Consider the following 26066-nt stretch of genomic DNA (forward strand, 5'->3'; position numbering starts at 1 on the left):
AATGGTTGCCAGTGAAACCAACATTGTTATTGTTAGACTGGCTAAAGCGTAAGACCTCAAATCAAAATGAAATAAAGGGTTGCATTCCACATCAAGAAGATGGTACAGGAGCAGCTAGCATGCAGTAAAACTTCAATGACAATGCCAACTAATCTGCTCTTGTATTCAACTGTAACATGATGACAAATTTTCCTTTATGAATTAGAGGAATACAGAATCATAGGTTTAGACCCTGATAACAATGTAGAATATGTGTCTATATCAATGGAACACTAGAGGCCAGTTCAATGCTTCACTTTTATCAATACCAGTGTTGTTGTGACTATTAATTTGTGTTTTTACCAACAATGGAAATTCATATCAACTTTTTGTGCTATATATATATATCCTTGTAGAATATCTCAAGAAAATATGAATATTCAATTCCACTTACTTTATATAAATTTCTAAAAACTATAATGTTACCAATTATCAAGCACCGGTACAATTGTATAGCCATGGAGTAAATATCTACTAACAAAGGTGATTTTCTTGAATAATAAAGATATAAAGCATGGTAGTACGATAGTTAAATAATTTGTATAAAACTATGCTGTATGATCACCAAAGATTGATTCAAAATGACAGTCGAATCAATTCATCTGTTTTTAATGAAAGTGATTTTGTCAAAGAAATAATGGCAGTTGTGTTGCATTATGTTCACATGCTGTGCAAGAGTTCTTTACATTTGTAAAGACCAAATATATGTTTACCTGAGCTGCTCGTATTGCAATGTTAACATTTTATGCCTGTTGTCCACCTGTTCCTGTCTGGTTACCCACATCAATGGAAGCTTGCATACTGAATACGCACAAATTTTCAAAATACATAATTTTTGCATAGAGAATTACCAATCCATGCAAAAATAGCCAAGCTGTAAAAAAGGGTACGGCCTTCAAAAGCCTGGGTGAATAAAGGTTACCTTACATTGCCATCTTGTAATTACTTATATACATACATACATATATATATATCACAATTGCATGTATAAAACATTGGTTGGTATGGTGGGAATTTTATATCCTTAGTGATCCATGGCCTTAATGGCTATCTCATAGTATTATGCACTGCTAATGTACAGGCACAGCATAATACTTTAAATTGTACACCTATATATACGTACATAAAGTATATTATGGATGCTGCATTGCACTGTAAGTGCAACCTACATAATATAGTTATAATAGTATTGTTGTTGCTTTTCTTCACAGTTTTGCATATTTATGTAAACTAAGTATATTAGATTATGTGGTGATATACAAATATAGCTAACATCACTTATGGTCCTGTGGACATAGTAGTGTGTAATGGAGACTTTGCTATCATCACTTGTGGGTTTAGTTCACCTGCTCCTAGTAGAGTGATAATAAATTGGAAGATAACTATGAGAAGTGATAATGAAAGTGATGAAAGGATTATTAGTGGACTTGATTATCTTAATGACAATGGTGGTGGTCTATTGTGGGTGCCTAATAACGATAGCAGTTATCTTAGAGTTGGTCCAGTGAATGTAACATATTATAACCAGTCAACATATCAGTGCATTATATTAAGGAATGATAATAACACTAATAGTGATATAGCAACACTGGAAGTGGTTGGTAAGTATTGTATGCATAATTGTACTATGCATCATTCATATTTTTTGCTACCATACCGGCCCTATATATGTATGTGCAGGTACCATTTTGCACACTTTCAAAATAATGCATTGGAAACCAGGAATTAATCATCAACCATCCCTGTCCTAACGCAAGCAGCTTGCATGGTGATGTCAGATGTATATGCATTCATACCTTCTACAATATATGCATACTAGGTATCACAGGGCTATATAGCACGGCTCTACTGTGATCTTTTGCATCCATGTACAAATATAACCATGCACATAACTATGTTCGCTATGGTTTTGTCAAGCAGTTGTATTGCGCTCCATCCATACTGGGCTCTCAATACATTAAATTGCAAGAAAATTCTAGAAATATTTAACTGTGTCCTACTCATAGTAGCAACTCACAAAACATGAAAATTCTAGTTATTTCATGCACATCCATAATGGTGATTTTCCAAAATTTGGTTACAGTTATATACACGCACCTGTTCACTTGAATATATAAAACTTTCACAGTCTTCCATCAGAAAGATCCAATGCAATTTTCAGACTTTGCACATTAAGCCCACTATATATACTAGGGTTGGGAAATATTTCACTGAATCTCCAATATCGCCTATTCAAGTGCTCGCAATACAATTGTCGCATGTATTTCCTAGCCTTTGCAATATTATCGCACAGGCAGTATTTATTACATTTTTACAATAATAGTCACATTTGTTGTCTAATTTGCGTCTATTCTAGGCCTCATATTTGATACAGCTCATGCACACTACCATGCCATTTGGTTAGTTTGTTAACAAAGACATTGTGTTTGTAAACTAATTCTCAGCCATATGGACATGGCAGATATTTCTAACTATGTGGTAGTGTTTCAATTTTCACATGCAATTATATTGTACTAATCACATTAAATGATTCATGTAGTAATTGCATCTCACAAATTTAGTGTCGCCCAACCCTACACTACACTGCTGTTGTATTTATTGGCAACGTGTTCACTGTTGATTGCTTGTGATTACTAACCACAAAATATATGTGAAAAAGTACAAAGCCTACCGATATTTTGTTTTTGTATCATAAATAAGCATATTTTCATAAATATACATATGTATTATGTACAGTTCAGAAATTGAGTACAGACTACTTGTTTTGTAACCCTTAACCTGAAAATCGCTTATCTGTAAAAGATGCTTTATTGGGCTACTTAGCAATGATCAATTATATGCAGGTTTGAGGATTAATTGTACAGCATCACTTGCATCAATCTCAACTTACAGGTGTATGTATACACACAAATGCATTTGCTTGGAACATAGCATTATAGTTTAATGATATTCTATGTACATTGTCCTCTTGTGTCATGCTTTTTGTGTAAAATACAGATTACATGCATAATAGCATATAGTATATATATATATATATATCACATATACAGTACGGTTGTACTGTATATTAGGGATCATGGAGGTTTGGGTCTTTCTGGACAAAATACCAACCAAAAAACCAGCTTCACAATACCATCCTGGTGAATTGGCAGTATTGGTTAGGTACGTATAACCAAGCCCAAAAGTGCCTTCAATATGATCCTAATAGTAGAGCAGCTAAGCAACAAATTTTGATGAAATTGTTCACTTTGTGATGAAGGCACCAAATTTTCTGTGGAAGTTGAGTATGGTATACTAAATCATTTGAGATACGGTGCCACGTCAAATTCATTACCTTAGGGCATGTTTTGAAACTTTTTAACTGGGTTATATGCCTATTTCTAGCTGGCCTGAAACCATACAAGTGCATTCAGAATCTTCGCTTTTGCTTAAATCACATGGAAGTAATTCAAATTTAAATATGCAATCAGAAAAATCTTCACAAAATCACAGGAGAATGTAGGCCCTGAAACGGTACAAAAATCACCTGTAAAATGCTACCGTTAAACAAATTACAGTGCATTAATTGGTGAACCTGTTGGCAGTGAAACGGGTTTTTCAAAATTTCCGTAGTGGGACTTTTTTGCAAACGGAAACTCATAACCTTCCCCGCATTCAGACTTATCGTCTCTCATTATATACCCGGCGATTTAACCCCCTTACCTTCTACAAACCGTGTACAATGTTCCCAATACGCCTTCCAAGCCTCCCATCACATTAAAATTGTTTCAAATAAATGCGCACCATAATATATTCATATACAATCACGTGCATAAATCGAATAATAGAATTGATGATGATAATGTGATGAAAGTATGACAACATACAAGAGAAAATGGAGGCTCAGACACTCAGGGGTACCAAGTTGAAATAACAAGGGTCATGGCAAGGCATAAATACAAGAAAAAAAAACACACACACAATAACAACACACACACATTACAACACCAAGACGCAGTACAGCACAATAACTAGTCCAACAGATCAGTCAGTAACATCCCATGATGTTGAGGATCTAGCATTGAAGATCCTATACGAACAAGATAAAGCAACTTTTGCTGCTTGCTGAAGGATGCCACGAATAGTATGTTATGATTGATGGAACACTTCTGACAATTTTGCTACTGTTGCTGGCATAAAATGGAATTGTTCTCTGGTTTCTTTACTACCACCACCATCATAGTGACTCAACAAGGAGTTCAAAGAGATCAATACTGCAGTGTATTATGACAGATGACAAAACAGTTTCAAACACACCACTGCTTACTTCTCCTCAAAACTATCCCAACTGCTTTTACTCTGTCATCGTTTCACTGTTCCTCATTTGTTTCAAACAAGTGACTAAAGAAATGCAGTCGATTACAAAACAGTTAAGATAAGTATAACAAATACTTACATCTTTCACTTGCTCACAACAGATTCTATTCTACTGGCAGCTTCCATTATTCCACTGCTCAGTTATTTCAAACAAAAAGGGACTACAGAATTATGGCAGATTAAAACAGTTAGATAAGCACACCAATACTTACATTTCTACTTGTTCACAACAGTATCTATTCTACTGCCAGTTTCGTTATTCCACGTATCCTTTCTTCAGTTATTTCAAACAAAAAGGGACTAGAATTACGGCAGATTAAAACAGTTAGATAAGCACACCAATACTTACATTTCCACTTGTTCACTATTCTGCCTGTAGCTTCATTATTTCACTGCTCCTATACTTAAACAATGATGGACTAATTCTACAACAGAATTACAGTTGATAATAACACAGTTACATAATCATGCCACCACTTACGTATATTTCACAACTGTAACTATAGTTTTCACTCTTTCGCTGCTCTGTTCTCAGTTACTCCAAATATTGTACAACAGAATCATGGTCCATTACAAAACAGTTAGATAAGCATGATAACAATTCTACTTGTTCACAACTATTTCTATTCTGCCATTATTTCCGTTTCACTGCCCCATCCTCAGTTATTCCAAACAAACAAAATTATGGTCAATAGCAAACAGTTAGATAAGCATGACAGCACTCATTCTTGCATGGCCAGACCACTATCTTACTTCTTTGTGGTGTCATTGGTTGGCAATATAGGGTCTGGTGAATTGCTGTTGACAAAGATGCATTCGTAGGCAAACAGTTACCACAGTTTCTTACTGTTCTTGCTGGGAAAATGCTATGTAGCAATGGTATATGCCCTGTTAGAAGTATTGCAGTAATGTTTATGTTCACCATACTAACATACAGCTAACCAATGAATCATTTCAGTGAATATTGGTGGAAATTTACCACTATACTTCACCAGGCTCTATCTCGCTGACAAACAATGCCACAAAGATAAAGAGGAGGTGAGGTAGCAGTCTGGACACACGAGACTAAACAACCTTTACATTTCCACTTTTTCACAACTGCTGCTATGCCTGTAGTTTACTGCTCCCATCCTCTGTGATTCCAAACAATGAAGGACTAATTCTACAAGAGAATTACGGTCGATAACAAAACAGATAAATTCACATTATGGGGATACAAATGGGGATTTGACGATATGCTGTGGCATTTTGTATCTTCAGTTAATGTCCATACCCTCAGGAATAAATTTAAATCCCTTCATAATGTTGAAAATGTCCTTTACTGGGGGAGATGGGAATGACATTGATAGCTGCAGGTAGGCACACAGATGATCTAATTTATACAAGCTAAATGTGGCTGGATCTGCAAAAACCCGACACAATCATGCATTTTTCAAATTCCTGTTTATTAAATATTTATATTCTACTTAGCCAAGTGTGCCCTCTGTCAAAGTTTCAGCCTCATATACCAATAACTTTAGGAGTTACAGCCCTACAAAGTAGCAACAATTTGTACAGCAAGTATAGGGAAAATAAATTGCAGGCACTTACAAAAATGGTTGTAACTTACCAGCGGGTTGAGGTATGGAGCTAAAAATTTCGCCATTGTGTTCGCCATGAATAGGGAATCAATTACTGGGTAAGTGTTTCCTTTACTCACCCTTCTTTGCTGCATACAAAGACAAAATTCGTAAAAAAAAAATCAAAAAAAATCTATCGCATGCAATTGCTTTGATTTGACATAAACGAACGCTCATAACTTACGTATCCTTAGATCCACTGCAGCAAAACAAATATTTTCCAGCTCCTCTTGAGCAGGAGAATAAGATGATATCCAGGGTTTTATTGTTAGCCTCTTCCTTCACTAAGAAAGAGGCATTCAAAAAATGTATTTCCTATGAAACACTTTCATGGCTTCCATAATGCATTTTCTATTGATTTAACTTGTCAGGTTCTTTGAACATGATATGGTTGGTAATTTTAATGGCACCATATCTAATATGCAATAGTATGAATTAAGCAAATGTTGTACCAAGTTTGGTGCTTTTATCTAAAAGTGAACGATTTTTTCGCTTAGCCTCTCTACTATAAATGCTTCAAATAGATTGTTACAAATTAAAGACAATTTGGAATTTTCTACTGCCTGCCTGCCTGCCTGCCTGCCTGCCTGCCTGCCTGCCTGCCTGCCTGCCTGCCTGCCTGCCTGCCTGCCTGCCTGCCTGCCTGCCTGCCTGCCTGCCTGCCTGCCTGCCTGCCTGCCTGCCTGCCTGCCTGCCTGCCTGCCTGTCTAGAAACCAAATGAAGCAGCATTTCATGCCACAACAACAAATTCATGGACGGTATGGATCTTTTGTCATGCTGACGAATGTCTGCCTTCTGTGCTTTCTATTCCATTTATCTTCAATTACACATATTCACCACACTGAGGCATTAATTTTCCATATCGACAATGTCCTTAGAGAAGTATACTTTGATGCCAGAAGACACAAAAATGCCATGTAGCTGTACTTACCATAAGACCACACCCTTAAACAATCAGAGCATACCACCATACCCTGATTAGAGCATGGTAAATAATACCGCTCTTAAATATATAACCTAGCTGCAATTAGTAAGCAAAACATACGTAGTATTGGACCACATCCCTTTGGACTAGTCTAATAAAGCAGTCACAGCTACATGTGTGTACCATACACCTGTGGCTACTGTATGCTATAACAAAAAGCTGATAAACTAGCACAATTAAAACTTATTAGTTAAAAGTGAAGCAGAGTTCCAGCGATAAAATGTAGTCAAACAAGATGTATGAATGATAGTAGCTAGTCTACAGCTATATGTATGTGGGAAAATCCGTAGTTTGGCATTAAACAGAAGATGCAGTACGGCTTTTCCCGCATACAACTGTAGACTGGCTACAATCATACGTACATAATCTCTGGATTCTTAGCTATTTTACTTTTTATAATTTTAATTACACTAGTTACAAGCAGGTTTAAGTGTTAACATTATAAGCATAACTGTAGTAATATTCATGTAGTGTTGCACTTTTATCTTACAAGTATACATGTGTATTTTTTTTGCTTGAAGCATTGCATTGTACTTTAATGATGTCACATATATGCTCTACCTGTATGGTTTTTTGTGTTATATACAGTGGAACCTCAGTTATCCAGACCCCACTTATCCGGATTCTCAGTTAACCAATCCACGGAAATGACTGTTCTATTAGAGTACAGTAGTTGAAAATACTGATATTTAAAAAATTTTCTTCATGTTATTTTAAGGTTATATATACACAGTTTCAGAGATATGGAGTTTTCAGACTTATGGACCACCCATGGTCCCAAGGGGTTCGGATAACTGAGGTTCCACTGTATGTACACATGCATGCATAATAGTATAATAATATGTGTTAAGGCTGAATGTTTGCATTTACATAATATGTACTGTACATAGACATTCCAACAGTCGAAATCATGATGGTAACAGACAACTGTTTAGATGTTACAGCCAATTGGAGTCCAATTACTGGGGAGTGTAGCAACTCTACATTTAATGTCACACTATTATCTGCTAGTGGAAATAGAGTAATGATGACCAATGGCACTTCCTACACCTTTGATAATACAGTGATGTTAAGTGGTGATATCTCAGTGAGTGTAGTTGCCTTTAATGGTGATGCCACGGGAGCTACTAACCAAGTTGATGCTCAACCTTCTCTTACAAGTAAGTTATCAAATCATGTTAACAAGTTACGTATTTGTAAACAGGTTTTGACATTGTATTCATTTGCATGTTAATTATGTTCATCTCTTCTTTTCCAAACAGGTGCAAATCACAGTATACGTATATGGCAAAAAATGGCAAAAAACTTGTGTTAATGCAAAAAATTCTACAGTAGTAATGATAATTCAGGCCAAGAACTTGTGTTCCCTCCATTAGTTTCACTAGGATTCAGCACCAATTTCACCTTAATTGTCATTAATAAATTTTGCCATTGACCTACCATCACAGCCATTTCTTGGCCACCACCTTGATTTCACAACTTTTTTACCGACCCTTTTTCACAGCTTGATTATTTTGATCAAGACACATGGTAGTGTGTCGTGCGGCCCAAGAAGCCGGCACGCCACCCCTGAGTAGATTAACAGGAAGTAAGAAAATGCAATTTTCACACCTATGTAGCTCTGTGATACTTTATCCGATTGGAACCAAATTTGCTAGAGCAGTGCCGGCCAGCTAAGGGAGTCTACACACCAAATGTGAAGAAAATTGCTCCAGCCATTTCTGTGATACGAGCAAACAAAAGTTTCTTCGTTTTCTTCTTCTTCATCTTCGTTTCTCATACTTTGCAAAATTTGCCATAAAACACGAATGCGTGCTCGGATTGGGCTGAAATTTGGCACACTTACAGGGCTCATTAAGGCGGATCTCTGTACCAACTTTGGTAGGAATCCGATGAACATTCATGGAGTTATCACTGATTATTTGCATAAAATAAGGTTGAACGTCTGTCACGCCTACAGGGTAAGTACAACCAAGTCACAAACAAGTCACCCCGATGAACATTCCCCTTGGAGGAATCATTTGAAAATTTATATGTAGATAGAACAACCATCGTGGGAGTGCCTTTTTGTGGTTAGAAAGGAATCGGGATAAAGACCATGGAGATATGACACAAAACCCAACCTGTGTCAAAATTACGCGATCGATTTTTATGAATAAAAAAATAAAAAAGCTATTAGTTTTCATGTCTACCAGGCAAACCGCTTAGAGCAACGAGCTGAAATTCAGTATGTAGCTGGAATAATCATCATAAAAAGTTCTTGCAGTAGTACAGAAGAATCGGATTACAAACCACTGAGTTATGATTTGAAAGGCAACTACGTGTAGCAAATGCAAAATCGAGATACTCTAATAGAACAGTCACCCTAATAAAGCATTCAGCTGCATTTATAATTTACTTAATTATATTACATTATAAGTTATTCTGTAGGGAATTCATCTACAAACAAGTCACCCTGTAGTCAGATCAGCTAGAAGAAGGTACCTAATAGAGAGTTCAGCTACAAAGAAACCATCATGTAGAGTTCAGCTCAAACAAATCACCCTGTACAGAATTCAGCTACCAACAAATTGCCCTGTAAAGAGATCAGTTAGAAGAAGTTACCTTGTAGAGAGTTTAGTTACAAAGAAACAATCATGCAGAGAGTTCAGCTGCAAACAAATCACCCAGTAGAAAGTTCCGCTATGAACAGATCACACTGTAGAGAGTTCAGTTAGAAACAAGTCATCCTGTAGAGAGATCAACTAGAAGAAGTCACCTTGTAGAGAGTTCAGCTACAAAGAAACCACCATGTAAGAGAGTTCAGCTGCAAACAAATCACCTGTAGAGAGTTCAGCTAGGAACAAGTCACCCTGTACAGAGATCAGCTAGAAACAAGTCACCCTGTAGAGAGTTCAGCTAGAAAAAGTTACATTGTAGAGAGTTCAGCTGCAAACAAATTGCCCTGTAGAGAATTCAGCTACAGACAAATCACCCTGTAGAAAGATCAGCTAGAAGAAGTTACCTTGTAGAGAGTTCAGCTACAAACAAATCACCCTGTAGAGAGTTCAGTTACAAACAAGCCATCTGGTAGAGAGATCAGCTAGAAACAAGTCACCCTGTAGAGAGTTCAGCTAGAAGAAGTTACGTCGTAGAGAGTTCAGCTAGAAGCAAGTCACCCTGTAGAGAGATCAGCTAGAAACAAGTCACCCTGTAGAGAGTGCAGTTAGAAGAAGTTACATTGTAGAGAGTTCAGCTACAAAGAAACTACCATGTAGAGAGTTCAGCTGCAAACAAATCGCCTTGTAGAGAATTCAGCTAGAAACAAAATTAATTGCCCTGTAGAAAGATCAGCTAGAAGAAGTTACCTTGTAGAGAGTTCAGCTACAAATCAATCACCCTGTAGACAGTTCAGCTACAAACAAGTCATCCGGTAGAGAGATCAGCTACAAAGAAATCACCTGCATCATCTTTTCTTCTTCCTGTGGTAAAGAAAAAAAAGATAAGTTAAAAAGCCCTAAAGTCGGCCATAGGCCGGCTTTGGGGTATACAAATACGAAAAGAAGTGAAATTTAATCCAAAACAGCCAAGCTGTAAAAAAAGAGTGTGGCCCTCAGAAAGGCTATGGTGAAAAAAGATGTGACATCCAAAGTGGCGGCCAAGAAATGGCTGTGATGGTAGGTTAATGGTAAAAATTTTAATAACGACAATTCAGGTGAATTTTGTGCCAAGACCAAGCAGCACCAAATTCACCTGAATTGTTGTTATTAAAATTTTTACTATTAACCTACCATCACAGCCATTTCTTGGCCGCCACCTTGGATTTCACATCTTTTTTCACCATAGCTTTTCTGAGGGCCACACTCTTTTTTACAGCTTGGCTGTTTTGGATTAGATACATATTTACAGTATACTTTAGGATCAAGACGAATGGTAGTGTGTCGTGTGCACAAGTAAGCCAGCACACCACATCGTGAGTATATTGACAGGAAGAAAGAAAACAGCTTTTTTATGCATGCATAGCTCCATGGCCCCTTTTCTTCTCCAAAGCATATCATTGTTTTGCATTATAGCTGTCCCCTAGGAAGGGTAGGCCACACAGTAAATTCACAAGAGCCATTTGCAAAATACGGGCATTCAAAGTTTCATTTTAATTTCTTCATTTTTTCTTCTTAAGCCATAGGGGGGCTATGGGGGCTTTCCACACTTTGCAAAAATTGCTATAAACACAAATTAAATGTGTAACTCGATTGCATTGATATTTGGCACAAATGAAGAGGGCATAAAGATGAATTCACATATCAAGTTTACTGATAAGTATTCAAGGAGTTATGAACATTTATTCACATAAAAAATGAAACTTTTGTCATGGCTACAGGGTAAACCAAGTAGGGGAATAACTTGAAAATTCATGTGTACATATGCTGATCATCGTAGCAGTGCCTTTTGGTAGTTAGATTGGCTGCAAAGTAAAAAAGCAATAATCAAACAAGTGTAAAATCGTAGGATCGAGATACTCTAATAGAGCAGTCACTGTGGGGTAAAATAGGTGCATAAAAAATGTCAAAAAAACTTACCAGAGTTCAAACCAAGGACCTCCATGCCTAACACCTGCATCCTTAACCACTGCACCACTGCTATATTGGCTGATCACTTCACTTAATTTGTACCGTATAAATGAAAATTCTAGTTTAAGGGTGCTCTGTACTATTTACTTATGGCTTCTGAGGTCAGCACAGCTGGAGTTTTGTTAATGGTCACCAGTAATTATCTAATTAGTCTGTGGCTTGTTTAATTGGATTTTAGTGCATACTTCAATCCCTTGCACTATGGAGCAGACGATGTTTTATGATGAAATAAGTAGCCACAAGTGAAGAAGGAAGAGCGATATACATGAAGAAAGTAAAGTAAGTCTTGTATCTTCTTCATCATGGTGCAATGAATAAAGTAACCCATAATTTATCAACTATTACTCCAGTTATACAATTAAGCAACAATAACTGTGGTCAGAGAACAAGTGCGCGTGCCTCGGTTTCTACACCTTGATGCTAAAATTAGAACTAGTCCGTGATTTTTAAACCGATAGGCTTTACAATTTCAGACAGGTAACCATAGTATTTTTCCTGTAAAAGAGCGCTTGACATTTTTGATAGGGCCTTCTGGCAAGGAATGGCATGGTCATGAAGAAGACTGATTAGTGAAAGCTCAAGTCTAGAAGAAGTGTATCTGATGTTTGAGAAATTAGAGGACAAAAGTAGAAACACACATTTGATTGTATAGTTTCAATAATGTATTGTAAAAAATTTAAGGCTCTAAGCCATGAAATGTAAGATTAGTTCTAATTTAAAGCGAAAAAGTATAACTCGCATTTGGCAATGAGTTAAGACACAAGGTTTGAACTAAACTGTGCGCTGTTGATTCTTTATCTTGAGTAAAGTAGGTTTTGTAGAATTGGTTAGCCTGTTTGTGAGTTATAAAGGGAAGAATATTTGTGGGAAGCCATACTGAAATAGCACAGAGCACCCTTAGACCTACTCAATAGATCCACCAATAAAAAATCTAGATTGTTCTAGAACATTCTATGTGTGTTCTATTAGATGATTTCCATGAAAGCAAAAATGTGCGCTTTATTAGAGCATTAGCACCATACTATTGTTGTATCACTTGAGGTTCAGTCTAGTAAGTATTTCATCAAATCAGAGCCATTTTCATGTTGATCAGTGGTATACTGGTAGCATTAACTTAATATCACCCCAGGCAGTCTGCAAACAGACTAGTATGACCAACTTGTAGTAACCATCATCATCATAATCATCATAGTAAGTGTTATGCTAGCAAAACTTGTGATACAACAGGCTGGAAATCATATTCCAGTAAAAAAGGTGCAGGATTTGTTTTGTTTAAAGTTGAACAACTGCATATTTTCACATTTGCATGAATAACTGAGATACTCCAATAGAACAGTCACTGCAAAATAAAATATCCTACAATCATGCATACCTAACTTGGAAGGATTTGACTTACATATAATACAACTTATTATTATGGCCATCATGCATGCATGAACAAGCAAATAATATTTGTGGTAACATGTGTCCAAGGACACCCTTATCTAAATTTTTTGTTTTTTCATCAATAATACTGATGGTTTTCTCTCTTTGTTGGTAGCTGTCTGGGTTGAGTAGGAAATGTTCTGTATGATCATCATTGCTCCTGTAGCAGTTATGATTTGTAGATAAGAAGAAATAGCAAACCTCAAAGCCTTGGTTTTGAAGATACAAAAAGAAGTGAAATCCACTCAAAAACAGTCAAGCTGTAAAAAAAGAGTACAACCTTCAAACGCCTGGGTGAAAAAAAAGTTGTGAAATCAAAGGTGGTGGCCATGAAATGGCTGCAATGATGTTAATGATGATAAATTTCATTAATCAAATAGTACGGTTGTACCATTTAAGTAGGAATCTTGGTGAACTTTTCATACGCCGCTCAAAATTCTGCCTTTAAAAAGCATCCTAGAGATATCTTACGAGACGAAAATCACCTTTCCGCAATAGTACTAGTCCATATAATACTTAAAACAGCATTAAATACAACAAACACTTACAGGTGGCCGTATATAGAATTTTAAAAATCGCCAAAACTTGAATTTTAGACTGACTGCCGACTGACCACAGTCACAAGCCTAGAGGCCAAACGAAGCAGCACACAGCCACCATTTTATGCCACAATAACAAACTCAACAGTGGGATGTGCCTTTTGGGGTTCCGACAAGTGTGTGCCTTCTGCACCTTGTCTTTTCTTTTATCTTCAATCAGGCTGCTTGTCTCCTTCTTCATGCAACGAAATCATATCAAGGCGTTAATTTTCTGCATCAACACTTTCTCTAAGCAACATAATAGACGCCACAAAATTATTTAAGGTGCCTATGTGCTACTGTACGGAGGTACTGGTACTAGATAGATTTCACGATAGGTCACAAGATCACGCCCATTCTTTATTCTACGCATTATCAATCTATCGATTGAGACACACCCCTTTAACACTAGCTGTATTTCAGTGACCACACACTTTCAAGTTGGAGTGCTGACTTGAGATACTCTAATAATTGATCAAAACCACAATGACCATGCTCCTTTTTTGGCAAGCGCACATCTTTGCAGGCTGACTCGAGATACTCGAATACAGCAGTCACCCTAATAGAACAGTCACATGTTTATAGCTAAAACTAAACAAACTATTACATTAAAAATTATATTTTAAAAATGAAGTAGGGAAAAAGTAGTGAAACAAGAGATGAACAATGGTAGCTATTACAGCATAGCTCGGTGGGAAATCCCTACTTTAGCGTTGAACACAAAACAATTGCCATACCAATGCCAAAGTAGGGATTTCCCACCGAGCTATGCTGTAACAGCTAGCATCGTTCATCTCTTGTTTCACTACTTTTTATTGCTTGGATCCCTACTTCATTTTTAAAATTATAATGGCTGTCACTTTAATACAACTACAGTGCTTACATTAATTGTTACAATTATTACACAATATTATTTTCAAAAACAGCATAGCTGTGACACAGGTAATGGTGTTTAAAATCCAGAATAAAAAAAAAACAATTCTGTAGTACATAATTGACATCATTGCAGCCACTTTTGATTTCACAGCTATTTTAAACTTAGCTTTGTATAAAACTTGCATTTTCTCTCTTAATGTTGTTTTTGTATTAATCCAGGGCCGGTGGAGAGAAAATTTAGTTGATCAGGCCTGATATGTTGAAATTGCATGGTGCTGACAATGAGAGAGGAGTTGCTCTGCAAAGTGCAAAGCATGAGCATTCTGGGAGGGTCTAAGGGCATGCCTCACAGGAAATGTTTGAAAATTAGACACTCAGATATGCAATTTTAGTGTTATTTCACTGCTAACTAGCTATGATAATATGCTCAAGCTATTCTGTTGTAATCAGACTTTCTTTCTATACTATGTATAATAGGCAGGTAATTGTAGACCTGACATACAGGGGACACAGCATGAAACTTGCTATATGGCTCAGTGCAGAGTTAGTTACCCCCAGGAGCTACAGAATTTTTGCAATTTAAAGACTTGAAAATAACTTTAAAATTTTTAAGTAAACTAGCTAGCAACTTTTTCCCAAAATTTCACAGGGAACCCATGCAGCATGGCCACCTTATAGAGCAGCCTATAGCTAATTAATTAATTTTTAGTATTTACGACTAGGCAGCTATATAGCTGTATACAGTGAATTCACATAGCTCATATGTAGCTACAATAAAAAGGCTACACAGCTACAAAAATGCATATACTATACTGGTTTGTATGCAATGAAATAAACGGATCATCGCGTAAATATACTGGTGGACAGTAAGTTACGAGACCAATCACTATTCAAAAATGGCGTAATGTGGGGTGAGACTGAAAGTTTGCTCAGTATCTCACCAGGACAAGTGGGTAGTTGAAGAGGAGGGATCTCTATTTCTACCCAAACCTTCATCTAGATGACTGTCATGTAATGTATGGGTGTACAGCTTCCTGCCACAGAATGAAGTAGTCTTGTGTGGCCAGACCACATTTTTCCATGTATTGGGTGGGAAAATGAGGAATGAGGCACCTAGTTTGTCATTGCCAGCCCTTTGCCCAGTAAAGAAGCCAAGAGTGACAAGCCAAGAAATGCTAATGATTATTTTATGAAGATTGAATTGTGATATAAGTATGCTGGTTTAGAATCAAAGAAGGCACCTGTCGTACATGTGATAAATGCCAACTGTCAGCACACGTCATACATAGAACCCACAATCATTTCTGTACAAAATGACCTGAATGCTATGCTGGACTGTAAAGTAATTATTGGAAGTACTGTACATGTAGTTTTGTGCTTTAGTTTGGCTGAGAAACTGCATATAGGTAACTACTCATGCTGAAATGTACATGTAGATATGATAGTCCAAAGATTGCATGGAAGTATTATAGTTCAAGCTGGTCAGCTAGTTGGTCCAGCTCCAGATTATTTGTCTGGCTCAGGCCTGACCAACTGGACCGTTTCCTCCGGCCTTGTAATCATGTTATATGTAAAATGTCTGGTTAAATTTTACAAATGTGGAACATTGTTTTTATGTCAACAACTTATTTCATGCCTTCCATTCAATGTCTGTAGATGTACCAAGCATTTCTAATCCTATGGAAGTGGAAAATTGTGTTTCATATTACAACCTTAATTGGACTGATACTACTCAGTGTATACCAGTCTCATATACAGTGGTGTTGACTAATACATCATCTGGTGAAATGCACAGTAGTACTACTGATGTCACCTCCTACAACTTTACTGAACTGACCAGCAACACAAATTATACAGTATGTATTACTGGTAGGAACAGAGTTGGTCTGAGTGATGCGATGATGGAGTTTAAAACCCCACACTCAGCTGGTAAATTCATTTTGTACATAAATAATCATGTGATAGTGGGTTGGTGTTAGTTTACCATCCACCTACATAATGCCCAGTAAAATGGAAACTTTGTTCATTTTCATGCAATAACTGGATGTGAACTCTGCAGCCAGCCAATGCGCTCACCTGGTTTCTCCAGCTTTTGTTGATATAAATTAATAAAGCAGTAGAGGAAGCTACTGTATGGATTTGCATAGGCTAGAAACTAATCATTAAGATTTTAGTGGATGATAAAATTCCAAGGAAAACCAAAAGTTCTTATGTAGCAGTAATACATGGCAGAGCATGTGTATCAGATAAAAATCACAAATGGCCACAGTTTAAGTTATGCCTCTCTGTTGCAATTTCCTACTACATAAGTGAAAAAGCAAATTAAAGTATACTATTGATCATGGTTTAAAATTGTGAGCTATTGTGCTCACAATATATATATATATATATATATATATAATTCATGTATATGTTATCTAATCCAAAACAGCCAAGCTGTAAAAAAAGGAGTGCGGCCCATGAAAAGGCTATGGTGAAAAAAGATGTGAAATCCAAGGTGGCGGCCAAGAAATGGCTGTGATGGTAGGTTAATGGTAAAAGTTTTAATAACAACAATTCAGGTGAATTTTGTGCCTAGACCAAGCGGTACAAAATTCACCTGAATTGTCGTTATTAAAATGTTTACCATTAACCTACCATCACAGCCATTTCTTGGCCGCCATCTTGGATTTCACATCATTTTTTCACCATAGCCTATTTGAGTGGCACACTCTTTTTTTACAGCTAGGCTGTTTTGGATTAGATATCACATCTTTTTGTATTTGTATATCCCAAAGCTGGCCTATGGCCAGCTTTGGAGCTTTTTAACCTATCTATTTTTCTTTGCCACAAGAAGAAGAAAAAGATTAAATCATAATCAAGATTTAAGGCAGACTTTTAATACTTCAACTATTTTTGATTTTATCAGTAATCAAGGGCGGTGGAGCAGGCCAGAGTGAGGGGGCCAGGCCAGCTGTAAGCTGAAGACCAAAAAAAAAAGGTAACTACCTGCTGACAATAGCTGCTCCCCACCAATTCTACTGTATCACCTTATTTATAACTACACATAAGTAGCTAAGTAGCTTGCTACAATGCTTCTCTGAATACCGTGACTGCTCCATTAGAGTATCTAGATCCTGACTGTTCTATTAGAGTATCTCGATCTTTCTTGCAAACAGTGTTCCATAAAAGTGGGGGGGGGGGGCGCATGGCCGCACCGGCCCCCCCTGTCTCCACCACCTATGTCAGTAATTATACAAATTATATATGTAATAGTTATACAATGGGCACGAGTGCTTTGCCTGATATATACACACGCACCCAAGGGCAAGTGCATATATACAGGCAATGCATGAATGCCTGGGGTATAACTAATATGTTCTACTTTAGCATGCAGACTTACCTAATTGGCAAAATCTTCAGATGTTATACCCTTCCCTTATAGAGGGAACCAAGTAGGCTGTGATTGTGGGATTCAATTTTAATACATTAAACAGTACTTTTGTTAATATAGTAATTTTAAGAGACTAGTGTTAATTATGTTTCTTTAATTACTACATTTACAAAAGTAAAAAAAAAAAACTACAGTTAATGTATTAAAATTGAATCCCACAATCACAGCCTGTTTGGCAAAATTCAATCCTACAATTACAGCTTGCTTGATTCTCTATATAAAAGGAGAGAGATAATAGTATAACATCAAAGAAATCTAATGATTTCTGGATATAGTGTGCACTCCTATTAGGTGTGCCACGTCTCGAGTTAACGTATACGCACTGGTAGCAGTGCATATATCTCATTAATATTTTGAGTCAGTGCAATATGTGATATATATGCGCCAGCTTTCATTTGATTTGAGGTGTGTGTGTGAGTGTGAGTGTGTGTGTGTGTGTGTGTGTGTGTTGTGTGTGTGTGTGTGTGCGTAGTTACCAGTTGTTTTGTGTTGTGCATCTGTGTTTAGTTCCACCGAGGGTTATGGGAGTCATGCCATCTACAAGAAGAACATTTCAAAATGTAGACGATATTATGATAAGCTGGACGGTAAGTGTACGTGAGTGCTTAACAAATGTATACAATATGTACATTGCCTTTTGAATTCCATCATAACACCAACAATCCAGTTAACTTGTGCTACGTACTGTATGTTAACTTATCAGAGTAAATCAAAGGAGCTCATCCATGTTAACCTGTTTGAGTGAACCAAAAGGTTGCCATCTTTTTTTTTGGTACTTATTGTAATATGAACCTTAGCGCAATAAAAATTTAATGTAGAAATACAAGTAACATTCTTTTGTGAGGGAAGAGAAAAATAATAGAACTGTATTTATAAATTTGATTCAACAATATTTGAAAACTTTTATTGTATACCTATGCATTATATTACAAGTGCACTATACATTTATTAATCATAGAAACAAAAAGGAAAAAAGACATTACAGATAAGTCATCAATACTAGTATATTAAAAATTATGAATTTAAAAATGAAGTAGGGATCCAAGTGATAAAAAGTAGTGAAACAAGAGATGAACAATGGTAGCTATTACAGCATAGCTCAGTGGGAAATCCCTACTTTGGCATGATATAACAATTATTTGTGTTCAATGCCAAAGTAGGGATTTTCCACTTTAATAGCTACCATTGTTCATCTCTTGTTTCACTACTTTTTATCGCTTGGTTCCCTAATTCATTTTTAATTCATAATTTTTAACATACTAGTTTGTTTAGTTTTTTTTTTTTTGTTAAAGCATACAGCTAGCTATAAACATATGACTGTTCTATTAGGGTGACTGCTGTATTAGAGTATCTCGAGTCATGTGTGCTTGCCCAAAAAGGGGTGTGGTTATCATGGTTTCAATCAATTATTAGACTAGAGTATCTCGAATCAGCCTACCAACTTGGAGATGTGTGGTCACAAATACAGCTAGTGTAAAAGGGGCGTGGTCATCGTGGTCTCGATCAATAATACGTAGAATGAAGAATGGGCATGATCTTGTGACCTATCATGGAATACCGGTATCTCCGTACAGTAGCGTAGTCTAAGCGCCTTAAATAATTTTGTGGCATCTATTATGCTGCTTAATAAAGAAAGTGTTGATATGGAAAATTAACGCCTCAATATGGTTTCATTGGATGAAGAAGAAGACAAGCAGCCTGATTGAAGATAAAAGAAAAGACAAGGTGCACAGGGTGCACACTCGTCGGAACCCATCCCACTGGTGAGTTTGTTGTTGTGACGTAAAATGGTGACTGTGTGCAGCTTCGTTTGGGCTCTAGGCTTGCGACTGTGGTCAGGCAGTGAGTGAGTGAGTGGGTGAGATGAAATTTTGAGTTTTGACGATTTTTAAAAAAATTCTATATCCGGTCGCCAGTAAGCGTTTTCTTGTTTTTAATGCTACTCTAACATTTGGTGTTAGATAGACTAAAATTATTCCATAAAGGTATTTTTCGTCGCATAAGAAGTTTCTAAGCTGGTTTTTAAAGGCAGTATTTTTGGCGGCGCACATCACTTTTGATGCAAACCCTACTTAAACAGTACTACCGTACTGTCTGATACAAAGTATACTCAGGTACCTAATGCATTTTCAAGAATAACTAACTAGAAAAATCAGTAACATTATATAAAATGGTAAATAATGGCGTCACAAGTCAAAATTAACAATTACTTCGGAAACATGACAATCAGATGACAAAATGTAAGACCAATATTATTATTAAATAGATTTGTTTGGATACTGTTCAACTTTGTCACAATGTAAGCACTAAGGATAATAATTATTATATAACACAATGACATCACTATACTACAAAGAGAAATTATAAATAGATTTTGACCAAAATTGCAATCACTGAAGCTGCTATAAAATGGATAAAAGCAGCAGTAATACACTAGAATATAACATCAGGTAAGCGTGAAGCCATGTAAGGTTGGTATCACATGCCAGTCTCCACTTTTGAAAAGATTATACTCAACCTTGAACCTTATATTGCAACTCCGCGCAAGACAACAAACTGCTCACCTTCAAACTATAATCGCATTGATGCAGAGGGATGCCTTGAAGCCCTGGGTGATTGTAATGCTGAATTCTGAGCAGTGTTAGAAGGGCCATATTTTCATCGTTATCCAACATCAATCATCCTCCAAACAAAAAACACACAGAAATATCGAAATCAGCATATACGGTTTGCCCAGGAACACTTTCTTCATCCTCATCTGCCATAGATTCACGCGAAAACACTCGGAAACTTTGGCTATCACTGGTGCCACATTCTTCCAATTAGAATTACATACGCAATTATTTGTATGGGATTCCTATGGAGATTTTTATCTCTCAAACTTTGATTTGACAAATTTCAATAAATACTGCATGGATTTTAAACCAGTAAAGTGCATTACGAAGCACTGACTACCATTAACTGGAACGGCAGCTTGTGAAACATTTATTGAAGGTGTGTAATTTAAGTAGCAAAAATATGAGTGAAAAATTGGTTGGTTGGAACCAATTGAGACCACAATGACCACGCCCCTTTTAAACTAGCTGTATTTGTGACCACACACCTTCAAGTTGGTAGGCTGATTCGAGATACTCTAGTCTAATGATCGATCGAAACCACAATGACCACACCCCTTTTGGGGGCAACCACATTTTTGCAGACTGACTAGAGATACTGTAATACAGCAGTCACCCTAATAAAATAGTCACATGCTTATAGCTAGCTGTATGTTTTAACAAAAAAAACTAAACAAAATAGTATCAGGAGTATATAATGGGGAGAGAGAGTATCAAACTATGCTATACGCTGTGAAAAATGAGCCCGTAAAGTCCTATGGCATCGTTCAAACGACTTGGTGATTTGTGTTGATTGGTATGATTGGTAACTAATTATAAGCACAGTAAGCGCACTTTGTACATGTGACTACTGAGCGAAAGAACGGTGTACTCGAGAAAAGTATGGCACATTACGCAGAGGAACTCGCCGTACAAAGAGAAAGACAGAAGCAGCTAACCTGGAAAGCAAATATCGAGATTTCATCATGGTAGAGAGAGGTCGAGATTTCGACATTTCATCATGGTAGAGATTTCAGTATCGTCACCATCCCATGCCTCGCCTCGACAGTTGTACCAGTTTAAGTGACACGTCTAGATGGAATTTCAGCCATTGTGATTCCATATGGACCACCCGTTAAAACATTTAAGGTGTTAAATCTGAGCAATCAACAGCGGTCAGGTTTACAACAAGAAACGAAGGTATGTGGGTTACTTTACGGGCTCATATTTCACAGCGTATAGCATAGTTCGATACTCTCCCTCCCCATTATATACTCTTGCTAGTGTATTAAAGATTATAAATTTAAAAATGAAGTAGGGTTTCAAGCTATAAAAAGTAGTGAAACAAGAGATGAACAATGGTAGCTATTACAGCATAGCTCAGTGGGAAATCCCTACTTTGGCATGGTATAACAATTATTTTGTGTTCAATGCCAAAGTAGGGATTTCCCTCTGAGCTATGCTGTAATAGCTACCATTGTTCATCTCTTGTTTCACATAGCTTGAAACCCTACTTCATTTTTTAATTTATAATTTTTAATACACTAGTAGTTAATAAACAAGTACACAAAAAATAGGAATTTTCAACTAGAATAAGGACCATGTCACATCGATAAAGGTACTGAAACAAGCTGGAGTAGCACATGATACAGTAAAATAGTAAGAAGTGTTACGTATATTCCTACTGTGCTTTTCCATATCTTGAGCACAGTAGGGATATAACACTTCTTATTGTTTTACTGTGACTTAATATCATGCACTACTCCAGCTTGTTTCAGTACCTTTTATCAATGCTACTCTAGTTGAAAATTCCAAATTTTTATTACAAAAAGCACTGAATGCTTATTCTTTTTAAAATGGCATAATAATATTAAAAAATTATAAAAAATGCCTTGAAATTTCAATTTAAACATGTGATGTGAAATTTTGCAAGGATGAAAATTGCAAACACAAACTTTAAAAATACTTTCGGATTTATAATCAGATCATTTAATTTTTAAGATCTCTTAGGTTACATACGTATATGACTAACAAAAATTCCTGTACACAATAGTGGCTTTTCAATATCTGAGAATCATAGTTTACTCATTCAGGTTCTTGTTGTTTCTCTAAGTACGTAGCATGCTTAACCCTCCTTAAGTTCAATCTCAAACAGTGTAATTTTTAAAATTTCTTAGCCAGTTTGTTTTCAAAATACTGTATACTGTACATACAATTTTTGATTTCATGGATTAACAAATTTCAGGAATTTTTGTGGCTTTATTTTTGTAGGTAACTCATTTTTCAATGAGATTTACCTATTAGATAGCCTAAAGGTATTAAAGCCTTCAGTTTATAATTGTTAATTTTGAGGATAAACATTTTGTAGATAGAATAAACACTGAAAGCACTACTAGTGGAGTGGCATAACACAAAAATTGGGCATTTCATGCACTTTGTGATACAATTATGAAACTTTCCACACAAATACCGTATAGGTGAAAAGTTTCAAAGGGCAAAAGTTCGCGGTATATAGAGGGTGAACAAACTTATTCGCAGTAAAAACTTTTGCGGTGAATAAAAGTATAGCAGCACCGGCTCAAAGTGTTTAGCTGTGCACGCACATTTATTGATAAGTGGGCATGGCTCAAGATGATCATAATGCATACATACACTTTTGAATGATACGAAGTATAAAATTGAAATTGAAAAAAAAATGCTACACAAGTACAGTAAACAAAACGTAAAGCTCAAGCAGTAAATCAGTTCATTAAATGTGACTCCACCCTAACCAGGAAGTGGAGTTCTATCAAAGTTACTGGAAGATGACCGAGTACCCTGGATACAAGCAATAGCGGAGCGCTACAAAGAAAAAGAAAGACAACAACGGAGTCAGCCTAGAGTAACCGATTAACTATCCACCTACTTATTGGACAAAAGAGAAGCCAGACATTTGTAAAAGATAGTGGCTTCGTGAGCCAAACCTCCAGTAGTGGAAAAAACCAAGGGAGAGAATGAGGTATGTTCAACTTCTTGGATACGTATGCCATAAGCACGCCATTTGTTGTTCTCATGCTTTTTATAGGCAGCAGACAGTGTGATGAACACTTATTGCACACATGCACTGGAACCTGATGATTGATTAAAGTGGGCATGGCTCTACATTGCACGTACACACCGCAATATACATGGTTTTGTGCATTCCTTCAGAGTGCAGCAACACACCTTACTGAATGGGTGAGCTTATTTCGTGAGCTACGCCCATTTAATTGTGCATCACTGTTTGTAGCTAGTCATACGTACGTGGAGCCAGGGCTGCTGCAGGATTTTCCACTTGCATTCGCGGGGAAACATTCATGGTTTTTGACAAAACTGTGAAATCTGCAAAATTTTTGCCCATCAAAACTTTCCCCTTATACAGTAGTACTCCTTGTGATAACTATTTTTTGATATAGAGCCATTGCAGATTTGACTTCTGGTGACCTTTAAAACCATTTTTTCATTGAGAATTCATAATTTTTGTCTATCTCATTATTTTACACTGTTTAAACATAGTTACAAATTAAAGATCTTGCTGACAGAAACTACTTGATTTTTATTTGAAGTCAATAGGTGGTTTTATCCCAAAGTTATGATAATTTATATTAGCCATGAAATTCTATGAAGTTTACTGCCCATTGGTAATTATACCCCAAGGGCAACAAATTTTATGACTACTTAGACCTTTTTTATGGTGGATTTGGTGGATTTTGGAGGTGTCTAAGTTACGTACTTAGACCCTTTTCATGTTGATTACGCGCACCTTCACTGGTAGCGCTGGCAATGCATCAATTAATTTTAAAATCGTGACTGTTGTGGGTGGAGTGATGGCTTGTTTCTACTAAGGAATGCTACATTTCTCTGTTGCAAGCAGCTGTTAACAGTGTTGAGGTACAAAAACTACATAAAGGGTCTAAATAAGTTAGAATTTAGACCACAGGGGTCTAAGTAATTTAGTAGCCCAATGGCCCTGTGTTGTGGCACCTGAGTGAATCATAACTTTGTGGTGGAATGAGCTATTCAATTCAAACAAAAATGGTATTGTTTCTTAGATCAATACCTTTAATTTGAAACCATGTTTTAACAGTGTAAAATAATGCTTCAGGGACATAAAGACAAAAATGATAAATTTTCAATGCAAAAATGGCTATAAAGATTGCCTAAGGCCAAATATGTAGTGGCACTATATCAAAAATAAATGTCACAAGGATTACTATTTATGTGGAAAATTTCATAATTGTATCACAAAGTGCACAAAATGTACACTATGCCGCTCTACTATACCACTCATTGCTAAAAGTACTTGCTTGCTAACTTGTATGTAATGTAAAATGTACATGTGAAGGGTAAAATCCATGTGTATTGCATTAAAGGAAAGAATGGTATTAGCCTTATCATAAATTAAATAAATTTCACTTTTGAACTACTGTCCGATTATTAATTACTGAAGTGCTGATTTGCTTCATGTTTAGCTATGTTTCATGTGTTTTAAACGAAGAACAATACAAGAGATGCCCCTACAATCAATCCAGTCACTTAAAAAATTACACATGATTCATACTGTAAATGTGACAGTTTGTACAAAAACTATTAACATACTACCCACAAATCAACTGGTAGTTGAGAAGGAAATAAAACACAAAGTGAAGACAAATGTACGTAAGCATGCATTGTACGTAGCTGCTGAGTGTGTAAAAAATATGCCTTGGGCCTAAGTGATATTGAACAGTGAAGGAACCAAGCGTGTATCATTAACCACATAGTTGAGTTGTACTTGACTGAAAACATGTGAGTAAGCTGTAATTTTTTTTTCAAATTACGATGGAAAGTTGTTAAAAGGAATTTTCAGGCTTGATTATACCAATACAGCCATACTCTTCAGCATTTCAGTGACAACTTCAGTATAACAACTGTGTTCCACGTCCATGTGATTTTGTATTCAAAATTTATACTGTATATATCCATGAAACTTTTTATTTGTCCTTTTATGTATACAGTATGAACTTAAATGTAGATGTTGGACAATGTGTACACTGTGTTTTACAGAAACCGATGATAGAAAATGTGTGCCACACTTCAGCAATTAGTCATTATATGGTTCAGATTAGCTACTCTCGCAGTGGTGATAAGTCTGTAAAGAGTGGATATTCTGCTAAAATTCCTGCTAATAGAACATCAATTTTAATGTCAGAAGAATTCAAGAACCATCCTATGATTATGACTACCTACAATATTACAGTCTTTGCATTTAATGAAGGAGGACGTAGCAATCCCAGTGCCATAGAAACTATTAGTGAGTACTATGTACTGTATGTACGTGTATAACATGTATTTTGATCATATACTGTATGTATACTATGTACATATGCACTTTAAAATATTTAGTGTAACAGTTCAGCTAGCAGTAATCACCGTGTCACACATACAGCTATAACATACTGCATTGCTACATTTTGCATAATTATATACTAGTGTAAAAGTAATGTTTTGAAAATTAAAACATAGGTAACAGAGTTCGCTGAAAAGAAAAAACTA

General features: G+C 36.3%; 1 protein-coding gene and 1 long non-coding RNA gene across 3 annotated transcripts in view; one reads left to right on the forward strand and one right to left on the reverse strand.

Annotated features, from left to right (window-relative positions):
• LOC136264305 (uncharacterized) overlaps positions 1–26066 on the forward strand; it is a 72711-nt gene that overhangs the window by 5826 nt on the left and 40819 nt on the right. For both annotated transcript variants that reach the window (XM_066059023.1, XM_066059029.1), the window contains 5 exons: positions 1308–1640; positions 7891–8160; positions 16143–16415; positions 18427–18506; positions 25578–25824. In XM_066059023.1, the coding sequence (XP_065915095.1) occupies positions 1308–1640; positions 7891–8160; positions 16143–16415; positions 18427–18506; positions 25578–25824 (1203 nt within the window). The remainder of the gene's footprint in view (positions 1–1307; positions 1641–7890; positions 8161–16142; positions 16416–18426; positions 18507–25577; positions 25825–26066) is intronic.
• LOC136250214 (uncharacterized) lies at positions 4479–5181 on the reverse strand. Its single transcript, XR_010698456.1, has 4 exons — positions 4877–5181; positions 4745–4820; positions 4608–4695; positions 4479–4556 (listed from the first exon to the last, which is right to left on the reverse strand). It is a non-coding gene; the product is annotated as an uncharacterized lncRNA (long non-coding RNA).

This window comes from Dysidea avara, chromosome 1 (assembly GCF_963678975.1).
Source record: "Dysidea avara chromosome 1, odDysAvar1.4, whole genome shotgun sequence".
NCBI classification, from domain to species: domain Eukaryota; kingdom Metazoa; phylum Porifera; class Demospongiae; order Dictyoceratida; family Dysideidae; genus Dysidea; species Dysidea avara.